The 26,612-nt window shown below is 46.4% G+C and overlaps 1 protein-coding gene across 1 annotated transcript in view; it reads left to right on the forward strand.

Moving 5' to 3' along the window:
* The window catches only part of EML6 (EMAP like 6), a 318,760-nt gene extending 293,556 nt beyond the window's left edge, over positions 1-25,204 (forward strand). Inside the window, exons 29-41 of the mRNA XM_061210885.1 lie at positions 1,972-2,101; positions 3,647-3,745; positions 4,754-4,927; positions 15,015-15,223; positions 16,043-16,200; positions 16,859-16,973; positions 18,468-18,656; positions 19,976-20,148; positions 20,592-20,754; positions 21,915-22,018; positions 22,711-22,864; positions 23,265-23,365; positions 25,048-25,204. Of these exons, the coding sequence (XP_061066868.1) occupies positions 1,972-2,101; positions 3,647-3,745; positions 4,754-4,927; positions 15,015-15,223; positions 16,043-16,200; positions 16,859-16,973; positions 18,468-18,656; positions 19,976-20,148; positions 20,592-20,754; positions 21,915-22,018; positions 22,711-22,864; positions 23,265-23,365; positions 25,048-25,204 (1,926 nt within the window). The remainder of the gene's footprint in view (positions 1-1,971; positions 2,102-3,646; positions 3,746-4,753; positions 4,928-15,014; positions 15,224-16,042; positions 16,201-16,858; positions 16,974-18,467; positions 18,657-19,975; positions 20,149-20,591; positions 20,755-21,914; positions 22,019-22,710; positions 22,865-23,264; positions 23,366-25,047) is intronic.
* Positions 25,205-26,612: the final 1,408 nt, after the last annotated feature.

The raw sequence follows: 26,612 nt of genomic DNA on the forward strand, positions 1-26,612 counted from the left end.
AAGTGGAGAGGGCTTTGAACTCAGTTGTTAGGATGGCAGCTCCAGGGGACCTGCTGTTTTCTGAAAAAGGCCTTCTAACTGTTCTTTCTGCCTTCAGACTTTTCCCTTTCCTCTTTGACACATGCCTTGCTGCCCACAGAGTTAGCTCTTGAAAATACAACTCTTCATGCCTCACCCCAGCTTTAAGACCCAGGAGGTTCCCACATTCCTGATGGGATCCAAGCTCATGGTTTCAGAACCTCACCCAGGAGCCCCCTTCCTAGCTCATCACCTGAGATTCTCCACTGCAACTCATGTCTCTAACCCCAAAGCCCTGAATGTTCTCTGAAGCTGCCTGGGACTTTCAGGCCCCTGTGATTTCAAGCTCCTTATGCTTAGAAGCCTCCCCCTCTTCCCTCCCCACACCCCACCCTTCCAAGCCCTTCTCTGTGCAATCTTCCCTGATGCTCCCCACCCTAAACCTCCTGTACTCCACCCTCCCCGCACCCCCTCCTCTACTACCATTGTTTCTTACTCATCTCTCTCCTCTGCTGCACTCCGAACTCCTGAGGCCGAAAAATCTATCTGAAACATTTGTATTGGAAAAGGGAAATATATTGCAGGGGGGTTATTATAGAACACAGCACAGGTCAGGAAATGCAGCTGAACTTCAGGACAGACAGGGTCCAGGAGCTGAAAAGCTGCCCTAAGCCAAGATGGTGCCTCTTTCTGCCCAGCAGGGCCTTGTGCATGCCTGACGCATTCGTCTCTTTTCCTGCAGACTTCTTGAACTTCTTTAGTAGACTGTGGTGCTATCCAGTGCCCAAGTTTTACATCTCCTACCAGTGTCCTCAATTCTGAATTCCTGGGAGAAACTCTCTGATTGGCCCAGCTTGAGTCAGTTGTCCACCTAGACTGGGGATCACATATTACACACGCAGTTTCTGGGAAACACATGGGGTGGGGAAGAGACTAGGGGTGGGTAGCCGCTCGCTCAGTTGAAAGGAGGAGAAGGGCTTTCCAGGTGAGAGATAATTAAAAAAAAAAAAAAAAAGAGTCATAAAAATAGGAAAACTCCTGATACATGGGCTAAATGCACATGTCAGCTTGACCAAGGGTCACAGGAGATGTGAGAGCAGGGCCTGATTGTGCCACCTTAAGGAGTTTGGACTTTCCCATAGGTAGTGTGATCAGTGAATGCTTTTGAGTAAGGAGGTGTTGTGGTATTTTAGAATTAATCTGATGTCTGCAATTCGCAAGCTTTGGAGAGAGAAAAGGCTAGAATCAGGGAACCTAGAGAAAAGGGACCCACATCTTCTTAATCTTGTATCCCTCCCCCACCAAGCCCCAACCAGCAAAGTGCCCGGTGCAGAAGAGCTGCCAACAATACAGGTGTGTCAAGTCGAATTAAAGAACAGATCTGATCTGAATTAGTCACTGCTTTTGTCATGGAAGACAAGACAGGAAGAAGAGAAAGACTGTAAACCTAGAACAGTATCTGGTTGTTGGGGAAAAAAGAATGCAGATGGTGTAGAAACTTTGTAGGGCAAGCACCAAGCAACGGAATGAGCATGGCATTTGCCTCAGTGCTGTGCTCTGCCGGTCCCGGCTGCATCTGGGCGAATCAGAGCAGAGCTCTGAGACACCATTCAGCGCACCTTCGAGAGCACCTGCCAAGGCGCAGACGTAAAACTTCTGGGTAACCTTTACCGGATATCACCTTGGTAGGCATTGCCTCGCCTGAGAAGCAAGGAAGCAAATCTTTTTTATTTCGAAAACTCACTGTAATTCTACATGTTAGCCTGTCCCCCTAGCATGTCAAGGAAGTAAAGAAAGGGCTGCACTGTATCCCCAGCTGGTCAAGGAGTGAGTGGTTGGCTGTCTCACCAGCCTCATGGTTCCCATGACATGCGTGGCTGTCCCCGAAGTGCGGGTTTGTTCCTGTGCTGTTACTTCCTCTAAGGACCCTTTCATCCTTGTGTGGGAATGTAGGAGCTGGCTCTCAACCACGTGTTTGGCTACAGAGGGTTTGACTGTCGCAATAACCTGCATTACCTGAATGACGGTGCTGACATCATCTTCCACGCAGCCGCGGCCGGCATCGTTCAGAACCTGTCCACAGGTAAATGGGTTGGGAGAAACCACCATCTGAACACAGGCTTTAATTTTAGCCCTTTTATGCACTTTCCCACTGGTTAGATGCCCCAAACCTTAAGCTCTCTTTTCCCTTTAGAGCCATTCCACTCCATTCCAGACTGGTGCCATTTAGTCCTGGGAGATGCTCAGGCCCACGTTCACAGAGTCAGACCCTCTTTCTCTTTACCCCTCACCCAGCCACATCTCATCTCAGGCCCTGGAAGGGAGGTGTCCGTGTTTCCATCAGCTCCAGGGAGGCTGAGAGGGACGGAGGGAAGCCAGAAAGAGGGTGTGGGGAGTAGAGAAACCCTTACAGACAGTAACCAAGAACAAAGCATGGGGGAACTTTTCTCATTGATTTTTAACAGTCACCAAATTTTTTAGCAACTCAGATTTTCAAGTTTTGTTTGTTTTGAATAGTTAACCACATTCACAATGAGAATGAGAACAATAAAACAATAAACAAAAATACCTAAAATGTCCCTTAACTGTAGAATGACTCTTAAATTTAAAAAAAAAGTTTAAAAAGGAACACCTCAAGCGAAAAGAATCATTCAGAAACTAATTTAATAGACACCCTTATCTTTACCACAAGATTTAAACATGGTAACATGTTGCCTTTATTTGCTTTATATCTTAAAACAAACCTTTTCTTCCCCTCAAATTTTTATGCTGCTTCATAGTTCTCTATAGTTCATGCATAGATTTTTTTAGACAGTAAAATCACTGGGCACATAATGATTTGTTTTTTGGGGGCGAGGAGGGCCTTGGAATTTTCTATACATTTTTCTCAATTTTCTAGCCACATGTTACCAGGTTAGTAGCAATGTGCTGTATTCCATGCCATCACTCACCTCTCAGTTCCTGTGCATTTGGGTGGGTTTACAGTGACCACCTGGGCAGTCAGCAAACTGTTTGCTGCAGTAGACGATAAAGCTTTTCCTGTCCTTTCTTCCACTTCCTGTGACACATGTTGACTTAGGGCTTCAAGGGGGTGAAGCCATCACCTGTGCTATCCAGGCACCCAGAAGATTAGCACTTTGATAGATAAAGATGATTAAAAGGGATTTCCTAAGTATTCTCCTGTTTAGTCTTCCCTTTCCAATGAGTACGTGGTGCCATTTTGCTCAGTAAAGCGCTATCTCCGGGTGCCCCCTCCCTGCCCTGCCCAGAGGAAGAGACACTGAGAGGCCGTGGGTCCTGGGCTGCAGGAGGAGGAACCGTTCTGGACTCTGGAAGCCTGTGCACTTGGACTGTGCTGTGGCGCCACCCCGGATGCAGAAGGATTGAAGTGGGACTTGTGTGTTAGATACGGATTAGGTAACAGACACCAGCTCTCCTCCCGATCCTGGGACAGAGTGTGTCAATGTAAAAAAGGATCTCCCGTCTCCCTAAGGATGATTCCGAAAGTGAGAGTTCGGCACTTTTAAGCTCTCGCTTCTACGAGGCCTTTCCAAAGACTCACACAAAGCTTTGAGGTTGCCCCAAGAGCTCTCTCAGGCCCCTGCTCACCCTGCCCCGTCTCTCCTAGGGAGCCAGAGCTTCTACCTGGAGCACACGGATGACATCCTCTGCCTCACGGTGAACCAGCACCCCAAGTACAGAAACGTGGTGGCCACCAGCCAGATAGGTAGGAGGGTCCTGCAGCCGCCGAGTCTCTCCCAGCTGAGCAGAGACGTTGACTTAGCAGCTGTTATTGGGGAGGCAGCGGGCAGGTCATTGGTATCCACCTTTTCTCGATGTCACTCTTGATTATTTGAGCCCTGAATGTATCTATGTCGCCTGAGTTGACACAACCAGTGATTGGTGACCTGAGGGACCATTAAGTCAGACCAGAGCCTCATCATCCAAATAAACAGGTGGCCCCCATCCCTGGGGACTTGTGAGAATAATTTTTCAGAGCCCAGGTGTCAGGTGAAGAGCCCCACATCTGAAGCCTGGAGGTTGCGCTTGGCAAGGGCAGATTCCAATATGTGTGCCTGGCTCTTCTCACCCTAGGAAACTGCCAATGACAAATGTGAACTGATTCACATTCGCGAAGAGTGGTGGTGGTTTTTTTTAACTCTGTCATTTCAAAGGCAATTTTTCCAAACATATCTTCCTGCTTGTTTTCATTGAACCCATGCCCATTTTAAAATTTAATTTGGAACTTTCTGATGCTGGTGTTAAGTGCTTCACTCTTAGAAACATGACTTATTTTAGCTATTGTTTTCCCTTGACGCTTCCTCATTGCCATTGCTCATCCAATGCAGGTGATATTACGGAGACCCCAGGTAAGGCTGTTCCATCCGTGAGTAGTTTGAATCTGCACAGCAAAACCATGTCGATGTACCTCGTTTGCTGATTGTACCTGGCTGAGTTGCAGATACAAATCATTGACCTCACCAGTTTCCTTTGTGTAAACTCCACCTCGAGTGTGTGTGTTGGACATAAACCCCCTTAGGTCTCTGCCTCTGAAAGCACAGCAGATGTTTCCCGTTGTCTCTCACCTCCGGCCAGGCCAGGCCATAGGTCTCTTAGCCCCCGTCACTGTAACGCCCCGAACACCTGTCCTAAAGCGGCTTTTAGGTGAGCGTCAGCGTTGCCTTGGCTCCACCATTCCCCAGCCTTAGCTCTTCGTCGTACCTCCCACATTCAGGAGCAACACCTTCCATCCACGTGTGGGACGCCATGACCAAACACACCCTCTCCGTGCTGCGGTGCTTCCACTCGAAGGGGGTGAATTACATCAACTTCAGCGCAACCGGGAAGCTGCTGGTGTCGGTGGGCGTGGACCCCGAGCACACCATCACCGTCTGGCGCTGGCAGGAGGGTAAGGGGAGCGGGCTTTCTGTCCCTCTGGGAGGCTTGCTTGTGGCATGGGCTGGGCTCCGACCTAGATCTGCGTCACTCCACGGCCCACCATAGGTGCTGCTGCCGCATCAGCAGAAACCAGGGCTCTTGGGATCCTAGGGAAGCTGCTCATCAGCTGCCACTGCATCCCTGGACCCCATGGCATCTGGAGTCCTGAGCTGGTCAGTGAAGGGTCTTTGGGCACTTTGAGAAAGTGGCTCAGTGCTGGCTGGCTCCCTCCTCAGACAGAAGGCAGCAGCCTCCACCATTTCTGTCCTAATCACCTACCTACCCAAACTTCCTTGTCTGTCTGGTGACCCCTGGATCCTGCTGCAGCTTTGTCACCCTGATTGCCTTCTTACAGGAACTGGGATGGGGTTTTATCACCATAGTCTTAGAAACTCTTTATTAACATTTTTGAAACGGGGATTCACCTTATAATTAAGGCTTACATTTAATGTGACAAGATTTCTATCTTGTCCTCCCCCAATATGTGCACGCACACAGGCTGCTACTAAATTTACGGTCTTCTTTGAATCAAATATATGCAATCTTCCGTGTATATTTTCAGGGTGGCAAAAGCGGATCCAGTTAGTTAAGACATTAATGAGGTACGTCTCCAGCCGGGCCGCCTGTATCTGGGGCATGCTAAGCCAGGCAGGCACAGGGGAAGCACTTCTCCAATCCAGGGCTTCTTGAGTCCCATGATCTCAGAGGGAGATCTGTGCATGATCTCAGGCACAGTACCTGCCCCAGCGCAGTACCTACCCCAGCACAGTACCTGCCCCAGCACAGTACCTGCCCCGGCGCAGTACCTGCCCCGGCACAGTACCTGCCCCAGCGCAGTACCTGCCCCAGCACAGTACCTATCCCTGCCTTGCCTCTTGCTCACCTAGGGCCCCTTCTGACTTCCCAAGAGTGGATTGGTGGAGCCAGGGCTTTTAAATAAGCTCCCAGGAAAAAGAGAAGTCTTCCCTTTGGTAATTTTCTCCCATTATCTTTGTTGGAACCAGCACTTGTCTGTATGGAAGGGTTCTAAGTCAGCGATAATGTCTCATAGCCTGACACCAACCAGCAACTCTTCTGAGCTGATTATGTGTGGTTTTTGCCTTCACTTCAAGTCCTGCTTACAGATAAATAATGTGGTTTTGAGGGAGGTTTATATCCATTCTTTGTTATCATTGGAGAGTGTATTATTCATTTCTCATTTGTCTTTAACAAATTATCTTGTGGAACCCTTGGGGGTATGTGTGTGTGTGTGTGTGTGTGTGTGTGTGTGTGAAACAAAATTAAATGGATTAAAAAAATGAGCTTAATATATAAAATGTATGTTGTCAGGTCCTAGATACTTGTATGAAATTTGTTCTGAGCAACCTGGAAGCCAGTGCAAAGAGGGAGACAGGCATCTTCACAATTAGAAGTGTCCATGAGATTAAAACAAGGCAAAAGCAAGCAGTGGATCAGAAGAAATGTGCATGTTATTTATTTTATATTTTCCCCATGATTGCTGAAATTAATCCTCTTTCCATCTCTTTATTGGCCACTTACATTGCTTCTTCTGCAGTTCAGCTGTTCAAATCCTTTTTCTACTGTGGGTGGGAGGGTTGTCTTTTGCTTATGCTTTGTAGCTCTTTACTGATTGTCTTTTAAAGCATTGCATATGTTTTCTCCCAGTCTGTTGTTTGTTTTTTAAATTAGTTTATAGTATCCTTGGGGACCATGGTTTTTAAAAGCTCTGAGCCCTAGGTGGTGAGGAATCTGTACCAGTAAGTCAGGCATTCCATCTGCAGGGAGAGAATTACTGCCCCGAGAGGTAACCTGAGGGTCTCCCCAGCCACTCCTGGGAAGGGATTCCAGGAGGGCATGTCTGAGGGCTGGCTACGGGCCCAGCCATGTTAAGAACCCACCACTACTCTAATAGCCATTTAAAAGTAAATAAATACAAGTGATGAGGAAGAGGGGAAGAAAAAAAATATGTGAGTAAATAATATAGGGAGATTGATTAAGAGGAAGTTGGAATTAAGACATTAAGAATAAGAAGAAAATGGAAAGAAAAGAAGTTTAAAATAAACATTAAAAACTCAAGGGAGGACCTGCAAGATGGCGGAAGAGTTAAGACATGGAGATCACCTTCCTCCCCACAAATACATCAGAAATACATCTACATGTGGAACAACCCCTACAGAACACGTACTGAACGCTGGCAGAAGACCTCGGACCTCCCAAAAGGCAAGAAACTCCGCACGTACCTGGGCAGAGCAAAAGGAATAAAGAAAAAACAGAGACAAACAAATAGGGACGGGACCTGCACCTCCAGGAGGAACCTGTGAAGGAGGAAAAGCTTCCACACACTAGGAAGCCCCATCACTGGTGGAGATGGGGAGTGGGCAGGGGGGAAGCTTTGGAGCCATGGAGGAGAGCACAGCAATAGGGGTGCAGAGGGCAAAGCGGAGAGATTTCTGCACAGAGGATCGCTGCTGACCAGCACTCACCAGCCCGAGAGGCTTGTCTGCTCACCCGCCGGGGCAGGCGGGGGCTGAGAGCTGAGGCTCGGGCTTCGGAGGTCAGATCCCACGGAGAGGACTGGGGTTGACTGCGTGAACACAGCCTGAAGGGGGCTAGTGCGCAACGGTTAGCTGGGAGGGAGTCTGGGAAAAAGTCTGGAACTGCCTAAGAGGCAAGAGACCGTTGTTTCCAGGTGCGCGAGGAGAGGGGATTCAGAGCACCGCCTAAACAAGCTCCAGAGATGGGCGCGAGCTGCGACTATCAGCACAGACACCAGAGACGGGCATGAAACGCTAAGGATGCTCCTGCAGCCACCAAGAAGCCTATGTGCAAGCACAGGTCACTATCCACACTTCCACTCCCGGGAGCCTGTGCAGCCCGCCACTGCCAGGGTCCCGTGGTCCAGGGACAACTTCCCTGGGAGAACACACGGTGCTCCTCAGGCTGTAACAACGTCACGCTGGCCTCTGCCGCCGCAGGCTCGCCCCGCATCCGTACCCCTCCCTCCCCCTGGCCTGAGTGAGCCAGAGCCCCCTAATCAGCTACTACTTTAACCCCGTCCTGTCTCAGCGATGAACAGACGCCCTCAGGTGACCTACACGCAGAGGCGGGGCCAAATCCAAAGCTGAAGCCCAGGAGCTGTGCGAACAAAGAAGAGAAAGGGAAATCTCTCCCAGCAGCCTCAGGAACAGTGGATTAAATCTCCACAGTCAACTTGATGTACCCTGCATCTGTGGAATACCTGAATAGACAATGAATCATCCCAAAACTGAGGTGGTGGACTTTGGGAGCAACTGTAGACTTGAGGTTTGTTTTCTACATATAATTTGTTTCTGGTTTTATGTTTATCTTAGTTGGGTATTGAGAGCTTACTATCATTGGTAGATTTGTTTATTGGCTTGGTTGCTCTCTTCTTTTTTTTATTACTTTTTTGTTTTAATCATTTTTTAAATTTTAATAACGATTTTATTTTATTTTACTTTTTTCTTCTTTCCTTCTTTTTTTCTCCCTTTTCTTCTGAGACGTGTGGTGGACAGGGTCTTGGTGCTCTGGCCAGGTGTCAGGCCTGAGCCTCAGTGGTGAGAGAGCCGAGTTCAGGACATTGCTCCACCTCCCGTCTCCACATAATATCAATCAGCAAGAGCTCTCCCAGAGATCTCCATCTCAACACTAAGACCCAGCTTCACTCAACAACCAGCAAGCTCCAGTGATGGACACCCCATGCCAAACAACTAGCAAGACAGGAACACAACCCCACCCATTAGCAGAGAGACTGACTAAAATCATAATAAGTTCACAGACACCCCAAAACACACCACCGGACTCGGTCCTGCCCACCAGAAAGATAAGATCCAGCCTCATCCACCAGAACACAGGCACCAGTCCCCTCTACGAGGAAGCCTACACAACCCACTGAACCAACCTTACCCACTGGGGGCAGACACCAAAAGCAATGGGAACTAAGAACCTGCAGCCTGCAAAAAGGAGACCCCAAACACAGTAAGTTAAGCAAAATGAGAAGACAGAGAAATATGCAGCAGATGAAGGAGCAAGGTAAAAACCCACCAGACCAAACAAATGAAGAGGAAATAGGCAGTCTACCTGAAAAAGAATTCAGAGTAATGATAGTGAAGATGATCGAAAATCTTGGAAATGGAATGGAGAAAATACAAGAAACGTTTAACAAGGACATAGAAGAACTAAAGAGCAAACAAGCAATGATGAAAAACACAATAAATGAAATTTAAAATTCTCTAGAAGGAATCAACAGCAGAATAACTGAGGCAGAAGAACGGATAAGTGACCTGGAAGATAAAATAGTGGAAATAACTACTGCAGAGCAGAATAAAGAACAAAGAATAAAAATAATTGAGGACAGTCTCAGAGACCTCTAGGACAACATTAAATGCACCACCATTTGAATTATAGGGGTCCCAGAAGAAGAAGAGAAAAAAAAAAGGGACTGAGAAAATATTTGAAGAGATTATAGTTGAAAACTTCCCTAATATGAGAAAGGAAATAGTCAATCAAGTCCAGGAAGCACAGAGAGTCCCATGCGGGATAAATCCAAGGAGAAACATGCCAAGACACATATTAATCAAACTATCAAAAATTAAATATAAAGAAAAAATATTAAAAGCAGCAAGGGAAAAGCAACAAATAACATACAAAGGAATCCCCATAAGGTTAACAGCTGATCTTTCAGCAGAAACTCTGCAAGCCAGAAGGGAGTGGCAGGACATATTTAAAGTGATGAAAGGGAAAAACCTACAACCAAGATTACTCTAGCCAGCAAGGATCTTATTCAGATTTGATGGAGAAATTAAAACCTTTACAGACAAGCAAAAGCTGAGAGAATTCAGCACCACTAAACCAGCTTTACAACAAATGCTAAAGGAACTTCTCTAGGCAGGAAAAACAAGAGGAAGAAAAGACCTACAATAACAAACCCAAAACAATTAAGAAAATGGTAATAGGAACATACATATTGATAATTACCTTAAATGTAAATGGATTAAATGCTCCAACCAGAAGACATAGACTGGCTGAATGGATACAAAAACAAGACCCGTATATATGCTGTCTACAAGAGACCCACTTCAGACCTAAGGACACATACAGACTGAAAGTGAGGGGATGGAAAAACATATTCCATGCAAATGGAAATCAAAGAAAGCTGGAGTAGCACTACTCTTATCAGACAAAATAGACTTTAAAGACTATTACCAGAGACAGAGAAGGACACTACATAATGATCAAGGGATCAATCCAAGAAGAAGATATAAAATTATAAATATTTATGCACCTGACGTAGGAGCACCTCAATACATAAGGCAAATGCTAGCAGCAAAAAAAGGGGAAATTGACAGCAACACAATGATAGTAGGGAAATTTAACACCCCACTTTCACCGATGGACAGGTCAACCAAAATGAAAATAAATAAGGAAACACAAGCTTTAAATGACACGTTAAACAAGATGGACTTCATTGATATTTATAGGACATTCCATCCAAAAACAACAGAATACACTTTCTTCTCAAGTGCTCATGGAACATTCTCCAGGATAGATCATATCTTGGGTCACAAATCAAGCCTTGGTGAATTTAAGAAAATTGAAATTGTATCAAGTATCTTTTCCGACCATAACACTATGAGACTAGATTATCAATTACAGGATAAAAAATACAAACACATGGAGGCTAAACAATACACTACTAAATAACCAAGAGATCACTGAAGAAATCAAAGAGGAAATCAAAAAATACCTAGAAACAAATGACAATGAAAACACGACGACCCAAAACCTATGGGATGCAGCAAAAGCAGTTCGAAGAGGGAAGTTTATAGCAATACAATCCTACCTCAAGAAACAAGAAACATCTCAAATAAACAACCTAACCTTACACCTAAAGCAATTAGAGAAGGAAGAACCAAAAAAACCCTAAAGTTAGCAGAAGGAAAGAAATCATAAAGATTAGATCAGAAATAAGTGAAAAAGAAATGAAGGAAACGATAGCAAAGATAAAAAAAACTAAAAGCTGGTTCTTTGAGAAGATAAACAAAATTGATAAACCATTAGCCAGACTCATCAAGAAAAAAAGGGAGAAGACTCAAATCAATAGAATTAGAAATGAAAAAAGGAGAAGTAACAACTGACACTGCAGAAATACAAAGGATCATGAGAGATTACTACAAACAACTATATGCCAGTAAAATGGACAACCTGGAAGAAATGGACAAATTCTTAGAAAAGCGCAACCTGAGACTGAACCAGGAAAAAATAGAAAATATAAACAGACCAATCACAAGCACTGAAATTGAGACTGTGATTTAAAATCTTCCAACAAACAAAAGCCCAGGACCAGAGGGCTTCACAGGCGAATTCTATCAAACATTTAGAGAAAAGCTAACACCCATCCTTCTCAAACTCTTCCAAAATATAGCAGAGGGAGGAACACTCCCAAACTCATTCTACGAGGCCATAATCACCATGATACCAAAACCAGACAAAGATGTCACAAAAAAAGAAAACTACAGGCCAACATCACTGATGAAGATAGATGCAAAAATCTTCAACAAAATAGTAGCAAACAGAATCCAGCAGCACATTAAAAGGATCATACACCATGATCAAGTGGGGTTTATCCCAGGAATGCAAGGATTCTTCAATATATGCAAATCCATATATGTGATAAACCATATTGACAAATTGAAGGAGAAAAACCATATGATCATCTCAGTAGATGCAGAAAAAGCTTTTGACAAAATTCAACACCCATTTATGATAAAAACCCTTCAGAAAGTAGGCATAGAGGGAACTTACCTCAACATAATAAAGGCCATATATGACAAACCCACAGCCAACATCATTCTCATGGTGGAAAGCTGAAACCATTTCCAATAAGATCAGGAAAAGACAAGGTTGCCCACTCTCACCACTATTATTCAACATAGTTTTGGAAGTTTTAGCCACAGCAGTCAGAGAAGAAAAAGAAATAAAAGGCATCCAGATCGGAAGAGAAGTAAAACTGCCACTGTTTGCAGATGACATGATACTATCCATAGAGAATCCTAAAGATGCTACCAGAAAACTACTAGAGCTAATCAATGAATTTGGCAAAGTAGCAGGATACAAAATCAATGCACAGAAATCTCTTGCATTCCTATACACTAATGATGAAATATCTGAAAGAGAAATTAAGGAAACACTCCCATTTACCATTGCAAGAAAAAGAATAAAATACCTCGGAATAAACCTACCTAAGGAGACAAAAGACCTGTATGCTGAAAACTATAAGACACTGATGAAAGAAATTAAAGATTATACAAACAGATGGAGAGATATAGCACGTTCTTGGATTGGAAGAATCAATACTGTGAAAATGACTATACTACCCGAAGCAATCTACAGATTCAATGCAATCCGTATCAAGCTACCAATGGCATTTTCCACAGAACTAGAACAAAAAATTTTACAATTTGTATGGAAACACAAAAGACCCCGAATAGCTAAAGCAATCTTGAGAAAGAAAAACGGAGCTGGAGGAATCAGGCTCCCTGACTTCAGACTATACTACAGAGCTACAGTAATCAAGACAGTATAGTACTGGCACAAAAACAGAAATATAGATCAATGGAACAGGATAGAAAGCCCAGAGATAAACTCACACACATATGGTCACCTTATTTTTGATAAAGGAGGCAAGAATATACAGTGGAGAAAAGACAGCCTCTTCAATAAGTGGTGCTGGGAAAACTGGACAGCTCCATGTAAAAGAATGAAATTAGAACACTCCCTAACACCATACACAAAAATAAACTCAAAATGGATTAAGAACCTAAATGTAAGGCCAGACACCATAAAACTCTTAGAGGAAAGCATAGGCAGAACGCTCTATGATATAAATCACAGCAAGATCCTTTTTGACCCACCTTCTAGAGAAATGGAAATAAAAACCAAAATAAACAAATGGGACCTAATGAAACTTAAAAGCTTTTGCACAGCAAAGGAAACCATAAACACGATGAAAAGACAACCCTCAGAATGGGAGAAAATATTTGCAAATGAAGCAACTGACAGAGGATTAATCTCCGAAATATACAAGCAGCTCATGCAGCTCAATATCAAAAAAACAAACAACCCAATCCAAAAATGGGCAGAAGACCTAAATAGATATTTCTCCAAAGAAGATATACAGATGGCCAACAAACACATGAAAGGATGCTCAACATCATTAATCATTAGAGAAATGCAAATCAAAACTACAATGAGGTATCACCTCACACCAGTCAGAATGGCCATCATCAAAAAATGTACAAACAATAAATGCTGGAGAGAGTGTGGAGAAAAGGGAACCCTCCTACACTGTTGGTGGGAATGTAAATTGATACAGCCACTATGGAAAACAGTATGGAGGTTCCTTAAAAAACTAAAAATAGAACTACCATGCAACCCAGCAATCCCACTACTGGGCAGGTACCCTGAGAAAACCATAATTCAAAAAGAGTCATGTACCACAATGTTCATTGCATCACTATTTACAATAGCCAGGACATGGAAGCAACCTAAGTGTCCATCGACAGATGAATGGATAAAGAAGATGTGGCACATATATACAATGGAATATTACTCAGCCATAACAAGAAACGAAATTGAGTTATTTGTAGTGATGTGGCTGGATCTAGAGTCTGTCATACAGAGTGAAGTAAGTCAGAAAGAGAAAAACAAATATTGTATGCTAACACATATATATGGAACCTAAAAAAAAAAAAAATGGTTCTGAAGAACCTAGGGGCAGGACAGGAGTAAAGACGCATATGGCATATGTAGAGAATGGACTTGAGGACACGGAGAGGGGGAAGGGTAAGCTGGGAAGAAGTGAGAGAGTGACATGGACTTATCTGTTTTACATTTGGTAGTGTATATAGCTAGTGGGAAGCAGCTGCATAGCACAGGGAGATCAGCTCGGTGCTTTGAGACAACATAGAGGGGTGGGATAGGGAGGATGGGAGGGAGACGCAAGAGGGAGGGGATATGGGGATATATATATACGTGTAGCTGATTCACTTTGTTATACAGCAGAAACTAACACAATAATGTAAAGCAATTATACTCCAATAAAGATGTTAAAAAAAATAAAACCTCAAGGACTGGAAAATAATGATGAGATAAAAATAGATGAGATAAGAGTAGAAGCTCAGAGATTTTAAAAGGAGCTAAAAGAGCAATAAAAATAACTAACTGTAGTTACTGCTTACAGAACCCTCACTGCACCAAGCCTGTTCTAAGGGCTTCCCTTTTATCAATTCTTTTAATCGTCACAACACCTTATAAAGTGGGAACTATTATTATCCCCAATTTACAGATGAGGAAACTGAGGCACAGAGAGGTTAAAATAATTTTTCCAAAATTGTTGTGCAGATAAATGGTTGAGCTGAGATTTGATTAAGACAAAGGTTAAATACAACTCAGGACAGAAATCAAAAACATAAATAAATGAGGTTGAGGGAAAGAACTAGTAATATAAAAGGTAAGCATTTTAAACCTAAAAACCATGAAAGAAAAAGGAATGTGGGGAACTTTTTAAAGAAATTAAAAGCAGAGGAATCTTGGAGAAAAACAGCAACGGTCTGAAGGAATGTGTCTGCCGTGGCTCTGTGGGGAGGCTGCGGCTTCTTGTGGGGTGGATCCTGTTGGAGGTGGCAAGGCGGGGATGCCCTTAAGCTGTTTTGCCCTTTTCTCGTATCTGGAAACTTCTGTCTCCTGGGCCATCCTTTCCTCCTCTGTTCACAGATGCCTGGATGTGGCTCGTGGCTTGGGACGGGGTAGAGTTAGGTTGGGGGTTCTGTTAGCAGCACCTGCTGCTTGGAAAGTTCCCAGACAAGGTCTCTTTCCCACCCTGGGAGTAGTGTCGGAAGGTGGGAGGGGGCGGCTGAAGAAGGAACCAGAAGTGTGCCCTGGGCCTTGCTGGGACAGAGAGCCCTCTGTCCTGGGCTGCAGCTCCCCAGCCTGGCCCGGGAGCGTAGGACCCACCTCACCAGACTCTCTCACCCACGCAGGTGCCAAGGTTGCTAGCCGAGGGGGCCACCTGGAGCGCATATTCGTGGTGGAGTTTCGCCCTGACTCAGACACGCAGTTTGTGTCTGTCGGAGTCAAACACATGAAGTTCTGGACCCTGGCAGGCAGTGCCCTGCTTTATAAGAAAGGGGTCATCGGGTCCATGGAGGCTGCCAAGATGCAGACGATGCTCTCCGTGGCCTTCGGTGCTGTGAGTTTCAGCAGAAGCTTCCTGACGGGACCCTGAACCCCTGGGCATGGGCATGGGGGGCAGGTATATCCTAGAAGCTGTGAACAGCAAGGAAGCCATTTCCACAGATCTCCTTTACTGGATTATTTGCAACCACTATTTTGTTTCCTTAGCACAGATGGGTGAGTTGACTGTATTTTTCCCCTCAAAATGTTAATCAGAAAAAAGCAGGACCCTGACCCAGGACTGGAGTTTCATTATTCCAGAGCCAGATTGACTTGCAGGCCTGTCCGACTAGGCTAGATGGCCACAGAGGCTGAGGGGCATTTCCACCACTGGACAGCATCCCTTTCCCCCCAGTCCTCTTGTGCCATAAATCCCCTGACACCCTTACACAGGCTGTGGGCTGCCCTCAGCCAACACAAGCTCCCCCTGGGGAAATTTTGGAACACAGCCAACTCTTGGTCCTCCAGGTGTGGATTTACCCTCCTTGTAGATGAGGCCAGGAAAGTCTCCTCGCAGACTGGGGTCCCACCCTTCCCTGCAGTCACCTGGGGCTGCTCACAGAATGGACGTGCATTAAAAAGCGGAGCTGTGCTCAGTGGGGAAATCAACTGTTCCCCAAACTAACACCATAGAGTGAATTGCAAAGCTAGGTGATTTCCTTACCATACGCTCTTTTGAGAGTTCTTTCGCCTTCCCTTGGCACAGAAGGTCAAGTTGAGTGTGTTTATGGTTCTCCGGCTTTGGTGCCTTACCAGTGGGGTGGGTGGCTGGGAGGGAACCCTGTCGAGGGCTGCAGGAAGTGTCCTGGTGTGGAAGGTGTCCCTTTGTTTACAGAACAACCTCACTTTCACGGGTGCCATCAACGGCGACGTCTACGTGTGGAAGGACCACTTCCTTGTCCGGCTGGTGGCCAAGGCTCACACAGGCCCCGTCTTCACAATGTACACAACCCTCCGGGACGGGCTCATAGTGACCGGTGGAAAAGAGCGGCCGTAAGCCCAAACTCCTCTGGGAACAACTGGTCTTTTTGGATTGTCTTGGGAGAAACGGACAGAAGCATCTCCAACTTGGAGAAAATGCAGATTTTCACTCTCCTGTCTTTTCTGCATCACGGAGATGAGTCTGCCGTCTCTCCCAGAGGGCCCTGGGTCAGAACCTTCAGAAGTCAGGGTCAGAGAGGTGGTGCCTTGGTAGTTGAAAAACCGGAGAGGTGTTCTCGAACAGACCAGGTGACTCTGCTGTCCATCAGGTGTTACTGTCAGTGGCTCTTTGGGAGGAGGCAGGAGGGGTGAGAAGAGGGGGGATGTCTAGTGCAGACCGGGACCATGTGAAAGCCAAGCGGCAAAATAGGAGAAACATTTCTCTTCGTCGTTCGATCTAATAAAAACATAGTTTGATTTCTTTAGATTTCGATTCTCCTTCCTCCCACAGTGGTGGCATTTGAAAGCAGTCTAGGAAATCTGCAAGTTCAAGGGGTTCTGGTAGCTCATCAGCAGGGCTTATGAAAGGGGCCACCCCAGAGGGTCTATCCTACTGGGCCTGGGGATGAGATGATGGGACCTTGAGGAGATGACAGGGAGAGAGGGCAGCGGAGGGTCCTGGGCAGTCTTAGGATGAGGGCTAACGTGCTAAGTTCTTGATCTTTTTCAGGACCAAAGAAGGAGGTGCTGTGAAACTGTGGGACCAGGAGATGAAGCGCTGCCGGGCCTTCCAACTGGAGACGGGGCAGCTGGTGGAGTGTGTGCGCTCCGTGTGCCGCGGCAAAGTGAGCACCGGGTGGGGCGGGCCTTTCCCAGCGGCGCCCAGAGCTCGTCCAGCAACTTCCCAGCCGGACACTTGCCCTGTGCTGAGTGGTTGAGTCCTTAGAACAAGCCTCCCGGGTGTGACTTAGTGCAGAGGGGAAGCAGCTTAGCACAGTCGGACAGACCTGGGTGCAGAGTGTGACTCACGCAGTAGAACTGGCTGTGTGACCTTGGCTGTGTTGCTTAGCCTTTCTGTGTCCAGCACACGGGTTGTTGTGAGGACTGCATGCATCATACATGCACAGCGTCTTTCATTATGCCTGGCACATGGCCACAGTCAGTAGATGCTAGCTGCTGTTATTATAGACGATGTTATTTTAGGCACAGGGATATTAAGTAGTTGCCCATGCCCAAGGGTACGCAGCCGGGAAGGGGAAGGACTGCCAAACTGTCTGACTCAAAGCCGTTGGTTTTCAAGTTGTACCTGAGCTAAATATCACACACAACTGTGGAGTTTTGTTTTTGTCTTAAACGTGGATATCCAGGCTCATATCCAGAGCCGCCAAGTCAGAATCTCGGGAGTGGGGCCTTGACCTTGATGTGTGTTTTCCTTGTCTTCTTCTTTATTTTTAATTCCCCAGGAGATTCTGAAGCACTTGAAAACAAATCTCTTAACCTCTATTTAATACCTTGTATTTATATTTTGGAATTGGTATCAGTCTAAGAATTTGCTTTCTAGATGCTCTCCACTAAAAAGGCAAACCTGACTTGGAGTCTACATAATTGGAAATTGGGAATTTTGTTTTTAAATAGATACACAACAATCACCCAGAAGGGTAACTAGACATACAGGAGATGAAGGCAGAACAAGGCCCAGAACCTGGAAGTCATCTGGAGATGGATTTTGTTCAGGGCGAGGAAGAACTTAGGAAGAGTTTGGGCTGTCCAAGAGCAGAAACTGGCTGCCCTGCTCTGCAGTGAGCTTGCAATCACTGGACCGTTCAGCAGAGACGAGATGATGGAGAGCTCTGGTGGAACTCTCCCCAAGGTGGCGGGGGGAGTACAGGCCAAGTGAGGGGCTTGCTTAAGGATGGCAAATCAGTGGCTAAGAACAAAACACTACTTGGCTCTTCCTATTTTAATACCAGTGCCAGCAAAGGCACTTTCCCAAGTTACTCTAATAGTGTTTTTTTTTTATATTATTTTATTTTAAATTGTGACAAAATGTAGAGAACATAAAATTTATCATTTAACCATTTTTAAGTGTACAATTCAGTGGTATTAAATACATTCACATAGTTGTGCAACTATCACCACCACCCCTCCCCAGAACATTTTTCATCTTGTGAAACAGAGGCTCGGTGTCTAGTAAACAATAACTCCCTTTGTCCCATCCCCACAGCCCCTGGAAACCACCATTCTGCTTTGTCTCTATGAATCTGAGTATTCTAGGTACTTCATATGAGTGGGATCCTGTAGTGTTTGCCTTTCTTGTCATAGTGTTTTGATTACAACAGGGAAAGATCTTAGTGGGAACCAAGGACGGAGAAATCATTGAAGTTGGTGAAAAAAATGCTGCTTCCAACATCCTGATTGATGGACACATGGAAGGGGAGATCTGGGGCCTGGCCACACACCCCTCCAAGGACATCTTCATCTCTGCCAGTAACGACGGCACAGCCCGAATCTGGGACCTGGCTGACAAGGTGAGGGCCCGACGCTGCACAGGCTCAGATGCCCCAGGTGGGCCTCGGAGCAGTGACAGCCCTGGGCCAGGGGAGGTTCGGCCAGGGTCAGGCCAGAGTGGGGGATGGGGCTGGGCAGGAGATCGGCCACAGGGCAGCAATTAAGTTAGAGGGACTGATAATAAAAGAAGTCCTGTTCACACACACCCATTCTATATATATATATATATATATATATATATATATCTTTTAGCTGTATATCCATCTATGAATATTTATAGTACAGGAATAATATAATTGAGAATGATTATTCTCTTGTCATGAAAGAACCCACAAAACTAAAAAACAAAGAGATAAATCATGTCTTCCCTGGATGGGAAGACTAAAAATGATTTAAAATGTCAAATGTTCCCAAACAGAACATTTCAATCAAAATCCCAGCAAGGTTTCTCTTAGCATTTGGAAAAACAATTTAAAAATACAAAAAATTTCAAAAAAATAACTTGTCTGGAGTAAAAATGTCAAATAGGAAATCTGGGGGGAAAAAAGATTGTTACCAAGCCTTAGCTGATAGTAAAACAAGTACTTAAGTTCTAATAATTAAAATACTTGGTTTCATTACAAAATGGCTAGTAAATGTTTCAGTCGTATTTTCAGTGTAAGGATCATAGAACAGACATGCGGAAGGCTAAGTGTGGTGGTTATACTCCTTAGTTCATAATGATTATGTTTATTAACACCCACTACATACCCGGTGCTTCATATATGCTATCGTTAATGCTTACAACACTTTGCAAGACCAATACTAATATCGATTCTCTACACGTGGGAAAACGGAGAAGTAACTTACCCAAACACACCCAGCTAGGGACAGAGCCAGGATTTGGGATCTGAACTAACACATGCTGAAGCTCAAACTCTTCCCCCGAACAAGAGGTCAGCAAGCTGCAGCCCAAGGGTCAAGTCTGCCTGCTGCCCCTTTCTGCAAAGTAAGCCATGCTTTTTGTTTATGTTGGTGTCCATGGCTGCCTTTGTGCTTCACTGGCAGAGCTGACTGGTTGTGAGAGACCATATGGACCCCAAAGCCTAAAAATATTTACTCCTAAACCATTCACAGAAAAAGTTCGCCAACCTCTGTCCTAAACCGTGTTGTCTCTCCAGCTACTCAATCAAAACATACTGCCCCCCCCCCCAGCCACTCAGGGACACTTACTATTAGAAGCAAGAGGTTTGCAGCCTTCCTAGAGGCAGCCTGGCTCTGGCCTGGGTGCAGGATTTCCCCTGGAGACCAGCTGAGGCGGCCAAGGGCTCAGGTGGTATTACTTTGTTCTACGATGTAGAAGCTGCTAAACAAGGTGAACCTGGGCCACGCGGCCAGGTGTGCAGCCTACAGCCCTGACGGGGAGATGGTGGCCATTGGCATGAAGAATGGAGAGTTTGTCGTCTTGTTGGTGAACAGCCTGAAAGTTTGGGGGAAGAAACGAGACCGGAAATCTGCTATCCAAGATATCAGGTACATAGCAGGCAGTCTGGGCAGGGAGGAGAAAGGCGGGCATTCATTCTCCCTCCCATGGTCCCCATTCCAGGAGGGTCATGGCTGGAATGAAGAACTCACTTGTGAGAGGGTCCCTTTCAGTGAGCCAGCTATAGAAGGAGACCCTCTCACACGTTAGTTCTCAGACATGTCTTTGCTAATTCCCATAAGAGTGTGGTAAAAACTTCTTATAAAATGCCTTCTACAAAAGACTGCACACATCCATTTACTTACTTCCGGGGGGTTTGATCCAGAGAAGCTGTCGAATTCCACAGACTTTAGGAAAAGCTAACCACGTGTGAATCATGATGTGTGATCTAATTGCCTTTGAGCTTGGGAGGCCTGTGCCAGAGCAGACCTCATGCCTGACCGGCCCTAGACAGCCCTCCTCACGGACCGTGCTCTTGGATTGCTTTTTCTAGAATCAGCCCAGACAGCAGATTCTTAGCTGTTGGTTCTTCTGAACACACAGTTGACTTCTATGACCTCACTCAGGGCACGAGTCTGAACCGCATCGGCTACTGCAAAGATATCCCGAGCTTTGTCATTCAGATGGATTTTTCCGCGGATGGCAAATACATCCAGGTATGCTTTGGCTTTACTGATATCTGGGGTAACCATTAATAATAGTATTACAAACAACGGCTTGTATGAAATCAGTGCTTACTCTGTGTCAGGAAATGTGTTCACTGGAACTATTTAAGTACTGTTAGTTTCCCTCCTATTTTGTAAATGAAGAAACAGAGGCTTAGAGAACTTAAGAAAGTCGAATAGAATTTAAAATTGTACTTATTCTTCAGTAGGAAAGGAGGAAACAAGCCCTAATCATCTTGATCCTCCTCTCACCACCACCACTTGTCGTGGACAAGACAAGCATTGAACAAATCATCACAAAATACACCTATAACTACAAATTGTGATTATGTGCCGAGAAGGAAAAGTACAGTGCCCTGCGGGAGCATTTAACAGGCACTGACTGTTGAATAGATGCACTGACATCCTCTCTGTACGGTGCTGTTTAAGCTGAGGTCTGCAGGGTGTGTAGGAGTTTAGCCACCCAAGGGGGGTGGGAACATGGTTCCAGGCCTTCTGCATGAAGGCCCTGATGTGGGAAAGATCTCAGCTCATTCCTGTACAGCAGGGAAATCTGGGGTGGCTGGCCTAGCACCCCAGGGAGAGGGGGCTGGCGATGGAGGCAGCGGCCATTGGCTGGAAAATGGTCAATTGCCTCTAGAAGTTTCCCAGAGAAGCCAGGATCAGGTCCTAATACTTCAGAAATCATCTCCGTCAGCTGCCGTCCATAAGACTTGCCTCAGCTCTGTTGCACAGGACCTTGGTTCTCTGAGAACAGGGGTTCCCAAACGTGAGCGCGCACCAGAATCACCTGGAGGCTTTGTGAAAGCCTGCTGGGCCCCGCCCTCAGATTGTCCGACTGGGTAGGTCTAGGGTGGGGCCCAAGAATGTGCATCTCTAACCAGTGTCCAGCTGAGGCTGACGCTGCCGGTCAAGAACCACACTTGGAGAACCGCTGCCTTAGGACTTTGGAAAATAGCAAGAAAACGGAGGGAAAAATGCCCTGCTTGTGTGAACTTTGCCACGGGCTGACCACAGGCTTTGCAGCCTGGAGCTGAGCTTGGGTTTGGTGAAAAGTCCTGGGGATGCAGAGGTTGGGAAACAATACACGCAAAGGGGAGTCCTTTGGACAGGAAAGAAAGTTGATAGGCCTGGCTGCTTCCCACTTGCAGGTGTCAACAGGAGCCTACAAGCGCCAGGTGCATGAGGTCCCCCTGGGGAAGCAGGTCACCGAAGCCACGGTCATTGAGAAGATCACCTGGGCCTCCTGGACAAGGTGACTGGAGGAAAACTCTTCTGGAGGAAAAGGTCACAAGGGAGACTCTCGTCCCAGCCTCAGCCTCCAAGTTTGTGTGTGGCTGGGATCCGAAGCAGCTCAGAGACAGAGCTCTTTCCTTTGCGGGGTCAGGGCGGGAGGCCTCTTGCTCCCAGTCTGGGCTGCTGGCTTTGGTCTGACCAGGGCTTCTGAAACCCAAAGTCCCTCTTGTTGTGTAATCTGTTCTACTCATCCCCAACCCCATCTAGCAAGTTCAAAGAGAAACCATCCCCCAGCTCTTGGCCAAACCCCCTGCGGTATAGTGAGGCCTCCTCCAATCCCTGGGAGGGAGAGGGAGGGCTGGAAGTGCCGGGTAGCAGGGTAAGCAGCAGGGCCCTGCCACGTCAAGGGAAAAGAGGCCACCAACCCGTGAGCTTGAAGAGCCCCGCACTTCTCCCAAGCTACATATACTCAGAAGCATCATAGGGAAGAGGGAGAGAATCAAAGATGGAGGTAACTTTTCTTTTTAGGGTGAAAGGGACTGGGGCAGAGAATAGTAGGAGCTGGGGCAGGTATACAGAGGGGGAGGGGACAGGTGCCGTCCTGCCAGAGGAGCCGCGTGACCACGCTGAATTTTCCTCTCATTCCTGGGAGAGGATGCCTGACTGCACGAAGCCTTCTCACCCATCTCACACCTCTTCCTGTTGGAACAGCATTCTGGGAGACGAAGTCATTGGCATCTGGCCGCGAAACGCAGACAAGGCTGATGTCAACTGCGCGTGTGTGACCCACGCTGGCCTGAACATTGTCACGGGAGACGACTTTGGGCTCGTGAAGCTCTTTGATTTTCCATGCACAGAGAAATTTGTGAGTTTTCCTTAGAGTAACTCCCTGCACTGCCTCCAGGCTGGCTGATCTTCCGCAGTCTGCTGGAAATCGTGGCCACATCTACATGGCCATCTAGAATCTAGAACAAGAGGAATCTTGTCACAGCCCTGGGGAGACTTGGCAACACCTAACCTTTTCCTCTCCCTCAGGAGGGGAAGTCCTGGAAGCCAGGAGGATGGAGGGGGGACAGAGTGGCCACAAGTGGGGCAGGAATGAGGCAGGAAGCCAGTGAAGGGCTTGCTCACAGAGACGTTCAGACCCAACGGGCATCCCATGGGTGAAGGGAGGTCCTAGGAGGGGGGAACTGAGTCCTGGAAGTGGTCCATGGTGGCTGAAGGAACGGGGTCTCTTAGTCACCTCCATTCACTTTTGCTCACAGGCCAAGCATAAGCGTTACTTCGGTCACTCGGCTCACGTGACGAACATCCGTTTCTCTCATGACGACAAGTACGTGGTCAGCACTGGAGGAGACGACTGCAGGTACCAGCCTGATTCTTCTGGCTCTGCCCCCAGGCCTAGCCTTCACCCCCTCCCGTCCCCACCTCAGGTGTCAGCTCCTCCCAGGGGCACGTGGAGGGGCTGAGGTGGGATAGTGAACCGGAGATCCAGTGACGACTTTCCCAGTAGAAGGGCTTTAGTCTCTGGTGACTCCCAACCCAATCCTTGATGGGCCTCTGTCCCCACTAGAGCTGTCCTGGGATTGGTGAGAAGCCAAGGGCATGCAACAGCTACTCTGAGCATTGCTGGCTGGAGGGGCAGGTGGTGAGAGGCCCGAGATACTGATTCCAGTAGGAGCTGTTGGACAGCCCACGGCGTCCACTGCATATAATCAGGAGGTTAGAATGACCTTGATCCATAGGCCTTTTAACTCAGAACTTCCAATTCATCACCAGAGTTCTTAACATGGATCATTAATCCACAACCGAGTGAGGTTTAAAAATAGTAATACTGAGCCTCAGTCACCCCGAGAAACGAGCAGGACATATGTTACCCGATTTTACACATGAGATCAGATAAGGGGTGAAGCCGTTAGGGCCAGTGCTATTTAGTAGCAGGAGAACCTCAACCAGCTTTGTGGATTCCTGAGCCAGGGCTGCTACTGACCTTAACCACTGCTCACTGTGAAACAGGCCCATTGTCCTGTGAGGCATGGCCGGTCTTCCAGTGTTTTGGAAGGACCCCTACCAGCCTGCTCCAGAGATGACATCAGCATTTCCAAGAAGGCAGCTTTCTCCTGTCCCTCCACCGAGGGCGTTTCTTATTTGGAGTGTGGAGGAACAGGATGAGTTCATTCGAAGTCACTCAGCTTCTCCACATCTAATGTAGTTGAAGGGCTTTGTCGAAACATGAATATTGGTTTCTGTTCAGCCCAGGCAGAACTCCTGGGGGGGGATCAAGAAGAAATGCATGCATTCCAGATTTATTTTTAGTGGTCTGAGTGAGGTTGTAGAAAAGGCATCTGAAGAGAATTTCAGCCCACCTCCTACCCAAAAGCACTGTGTAGAAAATGGCCCCAAAAGATGCTTTCTGATGGCCTGCCTGGGAGCCCCCGTCTCCAGGCTGCTGTGCCAACCGCTGCTGGCACTTAGAGCCCTTGAGATAGTACTGACAGCAGCTCCCTGTGGGGCGCAAACACCCATTCAAAGCAGCATCCGCCGAACTGTGAACAGGCCAGCACCGGGAGACGTAAGCGAACCCGTCCCCAGGAGATATGAGGGGACTCTTGATTACTAAAAAAGGCTTAGATGTCACCTTTCCAGTGCAGGGCCCCCTTGGCCTTTGCAGTCATGGGAGCCTACCGCGATCCCTGGCCCCGTGCTGAGCACCAGGAAGGGCTCTCCTACTCGAGTGGAGCTGATAAAACCTTTTCAGTAGTAACAAGAGAGAGAGTGTGAAGTCAGGCTGCCAAAAGTCCTCCCGTTCAGAAGGGACACGCAGGCTGCTGAAAGAGCCAAACGAAACAAAAAACAATAGACCTTTTAAAAAAGCAACAGACCTTTAATTGGTGGCAAGATCCCTGGTTTGTTTTTTGAAACTGAAATCAAAATGTTCACTACATCACCTGGGCTTGACTCCGGAGCACTTGGCAAAGTTGGTTTTTGTCACTTGACAAAGGCATGATGTCCAGCCCTGCAAAATGACTGTTTGGTCTGCCTTTTCAGCGTGTTCGTGTGGCGATGCCTGGAAGTGCCAGAGTCCTCTTACTTTATTGCTGCTGCTGCTGCCAGCCACCGCGGAGGCAGTGATGAGGTGCCTCCTGGCCGCCAGCTGCTGGGAAAGGCCTACGACAGCGCAGGCCGCACAAGCTCCAAGTGCTAGTGAAGTGGTGTGACTGCGCCCATCACCTGGAATCTCCAAAACCGTCGGGCCAAAAAGGAAGGTCAGTTCTAACAAGACTGCTTGCCTCTGTTCCTGAGACTAAAAACTATACGTACTAACTACACTGACAAAGAAATCCTATCTGACAACGTAGCCCACTGACAAAATTTAAAGCCTCAGTTACCCTAACCAATATGTAGCTTTTGATTTGCATCAAAACTTTTACAAAAGATGTTTTGCTAGTATGTTTCTATATACTTTAAAAATGTTCATTTTTACAAATAAGGAAGTTGAACAGGACAGCTTAAGTTAGATTCACTGAACTAGAAATATTGATAGCCTCTGTTCTCCACATTTAGCTTTCAAAACCAAATGAGCCATGTATAAACAAGTTGAGACACTTAATTTTTTAACGTTTCATTTGCAGAGTTTTATATCCATTAAGTGCCTTTGAAAGCTTCCAGGTGTGTGGGCTGCTGTCTCCCCTCCCCCAGATTGTCTCCTTTCTACATATGGTGCTAAAACGTCAAAACTGAGGAGGGCTACAGGACCTTCAGCAGACTCCTGGTCTGTCACCCAGGTCAGGTATTTAGTTAGGTCAAGGCTTCCTAAATGAAAGACATCAGTTACCTGCTTGGGAAACAGTGGCTATTTGAAGTTGAGCAGCAAAGAAACTTAAATTCAGGAGTCGGAGGGTGGGTGGGTAGAACGGGTTTTCATCATACTGAGTGCCAAACCCACAACATCCAAAACATTTCAAATAAAACAAACCTCTACTACAGAACAGAAGAGAAAAAAAAAAAAAAGCTCAAGTAGGTCCAGGAAGATGAGCTGATTTATCTCATTAAAACTAAAATGGTGATAAATGAGGTGACCTGAGGCTGCGCTGGGTTTACCACTCCCAGAGTGGGGTGGACTTGGCCCCAGTGATTTGTGTCACGTGAACTACATAGGTCAAGTCTTGGTTTTTAAAAACTCTCTGCGGAACAAATTCCTAAGCCCAAATAATATTTGACAACTCAAGATTATAAAACAAAATTATCTAGCTTAGAGTTCCTCAGAGTTGGCTGGATGACAGAATGTGACTCGGCCAGCAAACCCAGAAGGCGTCCTAAACCACCTCCGTCGTACTTGACACCTGGCCGACCGCTGATGACGCTGAGAGCTGACGGCGCGCTCAGGACGGCAGGCCGGGAAGGGACTGGGGCTCTGAGCTCGTATACCAGTTAGTCCTTCCAGTCAGTGAACTAAAAAATTCTGCATCTTGAGTCCCTGGCTATTTGCAGTTGTCAGTTTACAGGAAAGGTGAAACGAAGCATTTTCAATTAAATAGATTAACATGTACCACAGAAGTGCTTCAGCATTCTAAATGGATTAGATCACACGTTAAGCTATTTTTGTATGCCAA

This window comes from Eubalaena glacialis, chromosome 14 (assembly GCF_028564815.1).
Source record: "Eubalaena glacialis isolate mEubGla1 chromosome 14, mEubGla1.1.hap2.+ XY, whole genome shotgun sequence".
In the NCBI taxonomy this organism is placed as follows: Eukaryota; Metazoa; Chordata; class Mammalia; order Artiodactyla; family Balaenidae; genus Eubalaena; species Eubalaena glacialis.